Consider the following 12,091-nt stretch of genomic DNA (forward strand, 5'->3'; position numbering starts at 1 on the left):
CACTGCTCGAATGGAACAAGGGAGAAAGGTGGTTGTATGCCCTCACTCTGCCTGAGGTGTTCGTATACAGGGCCTTTAAGATGTTAATGAACTTCTCAGGCACACCCTTCTTCAATAGACAATCCCAGAGAACAGTCCTGTCCAACGAATCGAAGGCCGCCCTGATATCAAGAAGCACTACGATTGTTGGCCTGCGATAAGTATGACGGTGTTCTAACATTTGGCGGAGGGTGAAGATGTGATCAATGCATCCTCGACCAGAACGAAAACCAGCCTGCTCCTCGCGAGTCAATCGTTCGCGGGTTTTAAACAACCTACGAAGAATGATAGAAGCCAATAGTTTGGACGCAATCGAAAGTAGACTTATCCCCCGATAGTTATTGCAGGAACAACGTGAACCCTTTTTAAAGATAGGGACGACTATTGACTCATTCCAAGATGTTAGAACACTTTCTTGCTCCCAAACCTTTCCAAACAACACAGTCAATTCCTTAGTCAGAAAGTCACCACCATCTTTAAAAAGAGCCGGAGGTAAGTCATCTGGGCCCGGTGATTTGTAACGTTTCAAGAGTTGGAGTTCCTTGCGGACTTCCGCCTCGTTTGGTGGATCAGTCGTCACCGGCCATGGGGGGCAGGACAAGCTGGTTGATGTTGCCGGAGCAGCAGGCCAGTTGAACTGCCCTTCGAAAAATTCCGCCCATCGTCCAAGACGTCGACAGATGTTAGTGATTGGCATTCCGTCATCCTCGTAGATTGTTTCACTCACACCAGACTTCTTGCTGCCAGTGGCTCGGATGAGTTGGAAGAGCTTCCGGCAGTTACCAGATGCAGCTGCTGCTTCCATCTCATTAGCACGCTCCGACCACCAGGCTTTTCGGTCCTTACGCAAGCTTTGCCCGATTTCATTACGTAACAGCCTTCGTTTGTGGTCAAACTCACGGTCACCTGGAGTAGACCGACGGGCTTCCATCAGTTGTAAGGAGCCAGAAGAAACCCAGTGCTTGTAAGTGGGACGTTTCGCGAAGCCGCAAGCGGCTTTACTCGCCATTTTCATGGCGTCGTGAAGATGCAACCAATGCTCATCTATACTTTTCGGTGGGGTGGTAGCTAGCCTAGAAGCTAGCTCCGCTCGATACTTACTTGCAACAGAAGTTGCAGCCAGTTTACTAATATCAATCCGTTGGTGGTGGTCAATCCTTCGGCCACTGAAAAGTAGGGCGAGATTGGCGCAGACCAGGGCATGATCAGACTCCAGATAGGTACTCCAAAAGGAGCGGCAGTCTTGTACACAACCACGCCAGCGGTAGCTGATCGCGATGTGATCAATCTGAGTCCAGGCTTGGGATGCAGAGGGAGGACGCCAGGTGGCACATCGGCGATGACTGTGCCAATGTTAGTGCTGGCCAGAAACAGGTTGTGGTCTGTGCACAGTTGCAGCAAACGGTCCCCGTTATCTGTCCTGCGACCAACAAGTCCCCATCGGCCACCTAAACGACTCTCTTCTGTGCCTTAACGCCCGACCTGTGCATTCAAGTCTCCGGCTAGTACTACAATATCTGTCGAACGCGCTTTCTGGAGAAGAACTGTTAACTGATGGTAAAACTCATCCTTGATTGCATCCGGGCTGCAATCTGTCGGGGCATAGGCGGAGATGACGAAAAGACACCGTTTCTCACGCCGATTTCTTCTCACTTTGATGGAACTTTCTAATCTAACAGCACATAACTGACTGTTAATGGGGATCCAATCGATTAGTGCTGCCTCTGCCCTAGCGCTTAGTGCGACACCAACGCCAGCAAGACTAGACGAAGATGCCACAGGGTCCTCGGTTAAGCGCACGTGGAACAAGCTTTTCGAGGCGACAGATGGAGAGCGGATTTGTAGTACTTCACTAGGTTCTTGAATACGGGTCTCGGATAGACAACAAACATCAACATTAAGACCTTCCAAAGACATAGCCAGCCCTATCTGTTGTCTGATATGCATTAGTGTACGAACGTTGAAGGAAGCCAGCTTGAACGGCGTACGTGGTTTCAGAAAGACTGCTTCAGTATTCATTATCGGTGGAAGCATTCACTTTCAACCAGACAGTGACTGGAGATCGTTTAGATAGGACAGATTTTCCACCATGGGCGAGCTGCTGCATAAGTTGAAAAGTAAGGTTACACAAATTGGGGATAAAAGGGGGTGAGTTAGCGATATGGTAAATAATAATAATAATAATAGTAATAATAATAATAATAAAGGTAATAATAATAATGTAAATTGTCTTGCTTTTAGTATGAGCAGGGATATTATCGTCAATAGAGTTCATCATTTCATTCATTTGTGAATATGAATAGTTTAATTAGTTAACAATCATACAATAAAAATATACACATAGCATTGGTCCATAAATAGTTCTCAAAAGTTACCCTTTATTATTCTTATCGGGACATAACGATTGGTCAGTCATTTGACTCAGGTACAGTACGCCCTGATTTAACTTTCAGGGAGATTCTTTTTTATAACAGTTTTCAGTCGAATTTTGCATCGGGTTTCATTGATGATAAAAAAGCAAAGCTGAGTTTTCGTACATGTGCTTAAGTAATATTTCAGCTATCAGTTTTTATGAGTATGCCTTAATTTATAAACTCTTTCAACAGGTTAAACCATTCAGCAGCGTCAAACGACTTAAGGCATATGGTCATATGGGTAAAGCTCTAACGTTCGCAACCATAATTTATGGTGAGACAAGATCTTTTATTTATTTATTTTTTAGTTTACATGTATATTTGGACAGAAATTACTTGCAAATATTTCATATCTGTGGTACAAAAATATTTAGTTGTTCAAGAATGTTTGTGTATTCAGTTTTAGTCAAATAACTTTACGTGACCATGTTAAACCTCGCAGTTATTAGTTTTGGAATTGTAGGAGTAAGAGCAAATCGGAAGGAAAAACGTTGAATCACTACATGAATTCACAGACTGCCGGTCTGTTCCTGAGCTATCTTAGGGGGATAAAACTATCTCGTTGTCAGAGATTTAACCATAGTTTATTGCTGTTGACCAGATGTGACCTTGGTTCAAAACCACTGTATCAGAAGTGCTCTCTTGGGTTGTCTTTTGAAGAAGGGTGCGCCCTAGAAGTGTATTATTCACTATTATTTATTTTAACATATAAACATTGGTGCAAAGGGGCACCAAATATATATGTGCCACACAGTAAAAATGAAGTTGTGGAAAGATAGAGCAAGGAAAGTGAGTATAATAAAAAAAGAGGAGCAACAATCATTAGAAATTAGTGTATGGAAGTGAAATAAAAACGCATTTTATGTAGATCACTTAACTGGCGGTAGAACTCATCCTTGATCGCATCCTGGCTGCAGTCTGTCGGAACGTGGGCAGAGACGACGAAAAGACATCGTTTTTCGCACCGATCTCTTCTCACTTTGATGGGGCTTTCTAATTTAACAGCACATAACTGACTGTTAATGGGGATCCGATCAATTAGTGCTGCTTCAGCTCTAGCTCTTGTTGTGACACCGACGCCAACAGAGCCAAACGAAGATTCCACAGGTTCCTGGATAGACGTACGTAAAACAAGCTTTTCAGAGTAACAAATAGAGAGCGAATTTGTAGTACTTTACTAGGATCTTGAATACGGGTTTCGGATAGACAACAGATATCGAGGTTGAGACTGTCTAGAGACAAAGCCAACCCCATCTGTTGTCTTATTTTTATTGGTTTGCAAACGTTGAAGTAGGTCAGTTAGAGTAACTTCTTCAACTAAAAGAGTTCTTTTTGGTTGTACTTTTTTCTAACTGAACTGCCTCACTATTATTATTATTATTTCACTTTCATACTCTAATCTCCAACGATTGTTCTTTTTTATTATGCTCACTTTCCTTCCTCTATCTGTCCACTACCTTATTTTTATTATATGGCACACATATTTGTTACCCCCTTGGACTAATTCTTATGTTCTAATGAATAGATAAATGCATTGTTGCGGAGTTACAAAGTATTCCTCGAAAAAGTTCATAAGGGATCAGAAAACGCTGGGGACCATTTAATTCAGTCAGCGTTGAATAGAAGCTTCCCAGAAGCACCTAGAAAGTAAAGAGCCACGTGTTACGTTTCTGATTGGATATTTACCTCCGTTGCTACTATATTTGCCATGGTTCCCGAAAATTGCAGAACCATACAATCATCTGTAGTATTATAAATACCCTCGTTTTTCCGTACACAAACTAACCTTGAGGTAAAGCTTTCTTTTCACACTTCGCGCCTTTTCTTCTTGTGTTCAAGTTATATTGTTATTTTCGCCTGGAGTTATTAGAAACGTCTAGTAAGTCGGATCGAGCGCTCATTTAGCAAGACTTATCAAAAATCTTGAGTAATGATATCCTGTGATTCTAATTTCTTGATTCCAATCCTTTTCGCGAGCCATATCTCCTATGTTTAGTCTTTTTTACTGTCATAGATACTACTGTTACTCATACCTGTTTTGTATAGATCTTATTGATTTTTATCGCTCGCTGTACTGATATGATGTATCAACTTCGGCAAATACTTATGCCAGGTTCTACTTTCATAACCAGTGACTGAAGAGGGTAATGAGTCACGAGGCATAGTTCAATTAGGATACATCCCTTTTTCTTTCTTCAGAAATAAACTCAAATAAATCATTGGATTATTGATAAATCGAATAATAGACACTGTTATGTCGTACAAATATTTGAAAAGGTCGAGATTTCCGTTACTGTTATTACTATTATTTTGCTTTGGGTTGTCATATAGTGACCTCATACTTCATTTTTTTCACGCAATACCTAATCTTTTCTACTTCTACTAATATTGTTAGTGCTACTATTCTGGGATTTGGCTTGATATTGCTAATGTGGTGTGGTAACTTGAATCGGTTCGCATTTGTGCCAGGTCTAAGTCTCACATAACTGTATGTTGTTTCACAAATATTTTGAAAACTACAAGAAATGATCAATAGTAGTATTAATGACCTAATGTAAGACTGATCATCGCTCAAATGAATAAATTTGTGTAACAAGTGGTTCATTTTGGTATAGGAAAAATCGATTATAAACTGATGTTCGGGCGAGAATGCTAATGATTGGTTGTTTGCTTAGTCAGACATGTAGATAGTCTGACACGTGTCAGATGAGTTATATATTCCCCTATCCTTATTATTTATTATTATTAATTGTTGTTGGATTGTGTCAGGTTTTGGTGTGGGGATATGTTTACGTTCTAGTCAGGCTAATCGTGTGTTCTTGATCTGAGTTGTGTTGAAGTCCTGTAGAGTAGACACTGGGAGGGAATCTAGTGTAGATATTCGTCATAGGTAAATTAACGTCCCATTCGTGTAAAAGGAAAAAAGAACAGTTATAACATAAACCTTGGAAAGTCTCACAAACCATGTAAAACAATCACATACACTCAGATTTTATTATTTTGTAGTGTTAGATTCTTGTTTTTGTCAATCTGTTTACTATCAGAAGGGATTTTGTGGAGATTTTAGTAATTTTATAGTTGAATTCATTAGTCAATTGAAGCATCTCCTTACGATGCCCCAATACCTTGTGCGTTAGACCTTTAGGTCAAAGGCTCGGGGTGTGGCCCTCTAAAAAATACCACCTGCTTCGGTCTGCGCACCCGGGCAGTATCACAGCCCACACACAAATCAAATGAAATGACAACTAGTACTAGAAACACTATTCTCGCTTAAATTGAAATTCAGACAATTCACATTATTATTATTATTACCATCATTATCATTTTTTTATATATATACTGCGTCACTTATCTTCCTCTATTCTCACTTCATATACTCCCATTTTTAAACTTATACAGCGACTCGCCCATGGTGGAAACTCTGTTCTATCTAAACGATCTCTAGTCACTGTCTGGTCGAAAGTGAATGTTTCCACCGAATACGTATACTGAAGCAGTCTTTCTGAAACCACGTACATCATTCAAACTGGCTTCTTTCAACGTTTCCACAATTAATGCAGATCGGACAACAGATAGAGGCTGACTATGTCTTTACAAGTCTTAATATGGGCGTTTGTCTATCCGAGACCCGTATTCAAAACTCTAGTGAAGTACTACAAATTCTCCCGTCATCTATCGCTTCGAAAAGCTTGTTTCATGTGCGTTTATTCGATGGCCCTGTGGCATCTTCGTCTAGTCTTGCTGGCGTTGATGTCTCACTAAGTGCTAGAACTGGAGCAGCACTAATCGATTGGATCCCCATTAACAGTCAGTTATGTGCTGTTAGATTAGAAAGTTCCATCAAAGTGAAAAGAAATCGGCGTGAGAAACGGTGTCTTTTCGTCATCTCCGCCTATGCCCCGACAGATTGCAGCCCGGATGCAATCAAGGATGAGTTCTAACACCAGTTGACTGTTCTTCTCCAGAAAGCGCGTTCGACAGATATTGTAGTACTAGCCGGAGACTTGAATACACAGGTCGGGCGTTTAGGCACAGAAGATAGCCGTTTAGGTGGTCGATGGGGACTTGTTGGTTGCAGAACAGATAACGGGGACCGTTTGTTGCAACTGTGCACAGACCACAACCTGTTTCTGGCTAGCACTAACATTGGCACAGTCATCGCCGATGTGCCACCTGGCGTCCTCACTCTGCATCTCAAGCCTGGACTCAGATTGATCACATCGCGATCGGCTATCGCTGGCATGGTTGTGTGCAAGACTGCTGCTTCTTTTTGGAGTACCTATCTGGAGTCTGATCATGACCTGGTCTGCGCCAATCTTACTTTACTTTTCAGGGGATAACGAATTGATCATCATAAATGGATTGATGTCAGTAAGTTGGTTGCAGCTTCTGTTGCAAGTAAGTATCGAGCGGAGCTAGCTTCTAGGCTAACTACCATCCCACCGAAAAGTATAGATGAGCATTGGTTGCAACTGCATGACGCCATGAAAATGGCGAGTAAAGCCGCTTGCGGCTTCGCGAAACGTCCCGCTCATAAGCACTGGGTTTCTTCTGGCTCCTTACAACTGATGGAAGCCCGTCGGTCTACTCCAGGTGACCGTGAGTTTGACCACAAACGAAGGCTGTTACGTAGTGAAATTGGGCAAAGCTTGCATAAGGACCGAGAAGCCTGGTGGTCGGAGCGTGCTAATGAGCTGGAAGCAGCAGCTACATCTGGCGACAGGAAAAACTACAGTGAGTATTTCTTTGGAGCATTTAGAAGCTTATATGGAGCGTCAAGAAAAACGGTTTGAACAGTCTCAAATCAGAATCATGGAAGCCCTTATGCAGAAATTATGCATGTCCCAACAAAACTCTGCTTCTGGTGAATTTCAAGTATCCCATACTGATTCAGTCATTAATGCAATCAATGATTTTAATTTCCATGGTGCAGCAGGTGTTACTTTTGACTCTTGGTTTAAGAAGTATGATGATTTGTTCCATAATGATCTCTGCAGACTGGATGACGCCTCAAAAGTCTGAATACTTCTAAGAAAACTTGGGACGACAGAACATGAACGCTATAGTAACTTTATTCTGCCGAAGAACCCACAAGACTTTAGTTTTGATGAAACAATTCAAACCCTGTCTCATATCTTTGGAGAACAGTCTTCTCTATTTAATATCCGTTACCAGTGCTTGAAGATAACGAAAGAACCAGGAGATGACTGGGTGAAACATGCAGGAATTGTTAGCCGAGAATGTGAGAGGTTCAAGTTGTCTTCCATGACTGAAGACCAGTTTAAATGCCTATTATTTGTCTGTAGCCTGCGTTCACCCGAGGATGCTGACATCCGAACGAGAATCCTAAGCAAGTTTGAACATTGTCCCAACATGACCCTGCAGGAAGTAACTACTGAATATCAAAGGTTAGTGAACTTGAAGCATGATACCTCGATGGTAGAAAAAGCTAGCCAGTTCCTCCACGTTAATGCTGTCGAGAGAAAAGTCTTGGTTCCAGCATACAGGATTATCCTAATGACAGCGGCAGACCATCATCCCCATGCTGGCTATGTGGCGGTTGGCATTTCAAACGGTTTTGTCCGTTTACCACTACTACGTGTTCAGGAAAAGGACACAAAGAAAGTAATTGCAAAACCCGGAAACGCCGTCAACCTAAGGTTTATTCTAAAAGATTCAAGCCATGTACAGCCAAAGTGACGGTAGCTGTTAACAGAACCGGCTCCCATAATCGTAGAAAGTATGTTTCCCTCAAGATTAATGAGTACTATGCCTGCTTACAGCTAGACACAGCCTCTGATATAACACTTATAAGCAGGAGAACGTGGGAGAAAATTGGGAGACCGAGAATATATTCAACTCATCAATCAGCACACAGCGCATCTGGAGGAATTAAAAAAATTGCTGGTAAGATTCATTGTGAAATCACATTAAAGGAGTTTACGGAGAAGGGAGTAATATTTTTGACAGAACGTCCATCACTCGACTTATTGGGGCTTGATTGGATAGAAAGGTTGAAATTATCAGACCGTCCTTTAAACTCGATCTGTAACAACGTCAGTATGTCGAAAGTTGAATATCCAACATTGTTCGTGGGGGAGGATAAAGTTAGCAAATACAGTCTGGATACTAACCCCGAATCTTCAAAAAAAGGGGGAGGTGTTTTGGTGATCCTGAAAATTTCTCTCAATCGACATGACAAGCTCAGGAAACATTAAGGAGCATTTTATCCAACCAGCGTTTGATTAGAAGTTTTACTAGAAACATCACGAAAATGAAAAGTCACATGTAGAGGTTCTGATCGGCTGATTACTACACTGCTACTATGTTTAGTAGTATTCTAGAATTTTCAGTATAACCCAAGGACTTCTAAAATACTATAAAAATCCTATATTTTCTGTACACCTGCACCTTCGAAGAACGAAGTACTTTTACAAGACTGATAGGACGCTGATCCTGCACTCACCCTGGATAGTGAGCAGATAGAAGTAGTCAAGAAGTTCCTGTATTTGAGTCGTTGCATAAGTGCTGGTGGTGGTGTGAGTGATGATATCAGTTAACGTATAGTAAAAGTCAGAGCGGCTTATGTCAATCCCGGTCATCTTTAGCGCTTTGGTGATGTTAGTCTGACCTTAAAAGGTCGGATCTACAACGCGTCGGTGAGAGCAGTTTTGTTTTATGCTTGTGAAACCTGACCTCTCCGAGTTGAGGATGTTAGACGCCTCTCTGTGTTTGATCATCGTTGTCTCCGAAGGATTGCTGACATCCAGTGACAACACCATGTTAGTAATGCGGAGGTTCGACATCGTGTGTTCGGGTCAGAGACGATAATCCAATTGGTGTCACCATCTTGAAACATCAACTTCGGTGGCTGTGATATGTTCTACGAATGTCGTCTCAGAGAATTCCTCGTCGTGCATTATTTGTCAACGCTGGGACTGGTTGGAAAAAGCGGAGAGATGGTCAATGTATGACATGGTGTCGTAGTATGGAAGAAAGCTGCAAAGGGCTGGCTTCTGTTGATCCTTCCAGATTACCAGGTTGGGGTCCGAGAGATGGTGCAACACAGTGTCTCGAGACGTTATCAGATATGGCTCAGAATAGAAGCCAGTGGCGATCCTGCTGTAACCTTTTACTTTCTTCATAAAGAGTGGTTATAACTTCCTTAACTGAAAGGGATCTTCTGGTTGCACATTTCTGTTTCCTCCATTATTACTCTGATTATTACACTAACATACACCCTGTGGTTTTTGTTGTTCCTTTTTTTTCTGATGTGTACCTTACCCCTTTCCTCTTCCCATTCTCATTGTTTTGTGTGGCGCATATATATCTGGTGCCCCCTTGTACCAATATGTATGTGTTTAAATAAATAAATGAAGTCAATTGAAGTTGGACCACCATGGAAAACCTGGAAGCACTGGACGGACGTTTCGTTTTATTGCGGGGCTCCTCAGCAGTGCGCATCCACGATCCCGCCTTGCGAGATTCGAACCCAGGACCTATCAGTCTCGCGCGCGAGTGCTTAACCTCTAGACCACTGAGCTGGGATCATATGCTCATCCGTGACTGGCTTCAGGCGGTATTTCCTGGAGTTCTAGTGACAAGCATTGACCAGTGGAATTCAACCAGGTCTGTTGTGAGATAGTGACTCACTGAAGACAATGGTGGACGGTTCCTTAATTTCGTGGATTGGTTGAAGTTAGACATTAGCGCCGTTGGATGCCGTCTCAGTGGTCTAGAGGTTAAGCACTCGCGCGCAAGACTGATAGGTCCTGGGTTCGAATCTCACAAGGCGGGATCGTGGATGCGCACTGCTGAGGAGTCCCGCAATAAAACGAAACGTCCGTCCAGTGCTTCCAGGCTTTCCATGGTGGTCTAGCTTCAAATGACTCATGAATTCAACTATAAAATCTGTTTACTCCTTAATTAATAACGGGGATAGACATTTTAAAGTTTTTTGCTAGAATTAATATTCACTGCAACAACAGTGCATCTCTCACAATGAGGGGAGAATATTAATATTTTACAACAGTTGTAGGTGAATATCAGTTAGTTATGATCTTCTGCTTATAATAAATATCATCTAAGCAAATAAAATGATCACTTTGATAACTTCAATTTTAAACAAACAACGCATTAATATGACTAATTATACTTATTGATATGACGGATGGTTTACAACACTTTACTCTGTTACACGTATATTAAGATAATACGTTAATAAGACTAATCACGTTATATCAGGACTAGGATTAACAACTGAGAATAGAGAACCAGATAAACGCTAGATATTATTTTATTCAACACAATTACAAGCAGTCACGCACGGTGAGTCCGAAGTAAAAATCAATGATAAGAAGGAGAATCACATATTTAAGTCTGTAGGCTGTGTCCACGCTTAACGACCAATCATACTTTACTCTCATTACCACACATCACTTATCAGAACTGATCATCAAGTGAACTCTATGCTTATCTGGTGTATATGCATTGCCAACATCTAAGATTTTATTCTTCAAAGAAACTATCACCTCTTCTAACTCCGAAAATGAAACATATGACATACACTGGAACTTTATCATGATTTTAAGGATTGGATATGTTCTTTTTTGAAACACTGTCTATTGTTATTGGGATTCCCAGTTAAAATTTTGATATTGGTTATGTTGTTGTTCTATGTTTTCGTTTTTCTGTACACATTTGATTGTTTCTTTGTTGAATTGGTGGTAAATTAGGTGTTTCCTTTTTTGTTTACTACTACTTAGGTGCTTTTGTTGCCGGTCTTGATGCAGGATTAATCTATAATTCATGGCCAAAAATGGCTGATAAGTGGATTCCTGATGATTTAATTGTATCTCGTTATGGTTCTACTGTGAGAAACTTTTTGGACAATCCAACTACAGTTCAATTTATTCATCGGATGCTAGCTTATACAACAGTTTTAACCACAGGATTATTGTGGGTAAATGTCATGCGTTTAGGTGTAGCATGTACAGGACCACGTATTAGGAATGCTGCACACTTGGTTTTGGGTGCTGTATTAGGACAGTCATTACTTGGCATAACAACTTTATTATGTTATGTACCAGTTTCATTGGGATCATTGCATCAATGCGGTGGTGTTGTTTTGCTTTCATCCTTACTCTGGTTTACTCATTGTTTACGTGCTGTTCCAAAATAAAAACTTGCTAACACTTTTTTTTGTGGGAAGCAATTGCAACTTTTTTTCATCATCTCATTCATTTTCTAGATGTTCCATTATAATCATTGTCAATATAATCTTTATAAATATAATGCACAAAGTATTCAAATTACTTCAGAATATTAATTATCAGAAGGGGTTTTGTGGAGATTTATTATGATGCATAGTATATGACAAGGAACAATTATGATCACTACCACCTAGCTCTAATGAGCACTATGTGCCCGCTTTCTAAGCATTCAAAATCCGTTTATTTGGTGAATGCAGTTTGTTTGTAAACACCAAATAACTAGACGAAATTCTGGGAGGTTTAGAAAATGAAAAGCACTGTTTACGACAAGTAAAACGCTTATAGATACGTCCTGTCAGCTGCTATTTCATTTACTTGTTAAACTTGATACTGATAATGAAGTTTAATAGTTTGTTTTACGACTGA

The 12,091-nt window shown here is 40.8% G+C and overlaps 1 protein-coding gene across 1 annotated transcript; it reads left to right on the forward strand.

The window, feature by feature from the left end:
• Nucleotides 1-2,576: 2,576 nt before the first annotated feature.
• Smp_199730 (cytochrome C oxidase assembly protein cox15,putative) lies at nucleotides 2,577-11,766 on the forward strand (the record flags this gene model as incomplete). Its single annotated transcript, XM_018792267.1, has 2 exons — nucleotides 2,577-2,727; nucleotides 11,219-11,766. The coding sequence occupies 2 exons, from the start codon at nucleotides 2,577-2,579 to the stop codon at nucleotides 11,632-11,634; spliced, it is 567 nt and encodes a 188-aa protein (XP_018644742.1). The 3' UTR covers nucleotides 11,635-11,766.
• Between the last annotated feature and the right edge of the window lie 325 nt (nucleotides 11,767-12,091).

Source organism: Schistosoma mansoni (genome assembly GCF_000237925.1).
Source record: "Schistosoma mansoni, WGS project CABG00000000 data, supercontig 0434, strain Puerto Rico, whole genome shotgun sequence".
Taxonomy (NCBI): domain Eukaryota; kingdom Metazoa; phylum Platyhelminthes; class Trematoda; order Strigeidida; family Schistosomatidae; genus Schistosoma; species Schistosoma mansoni.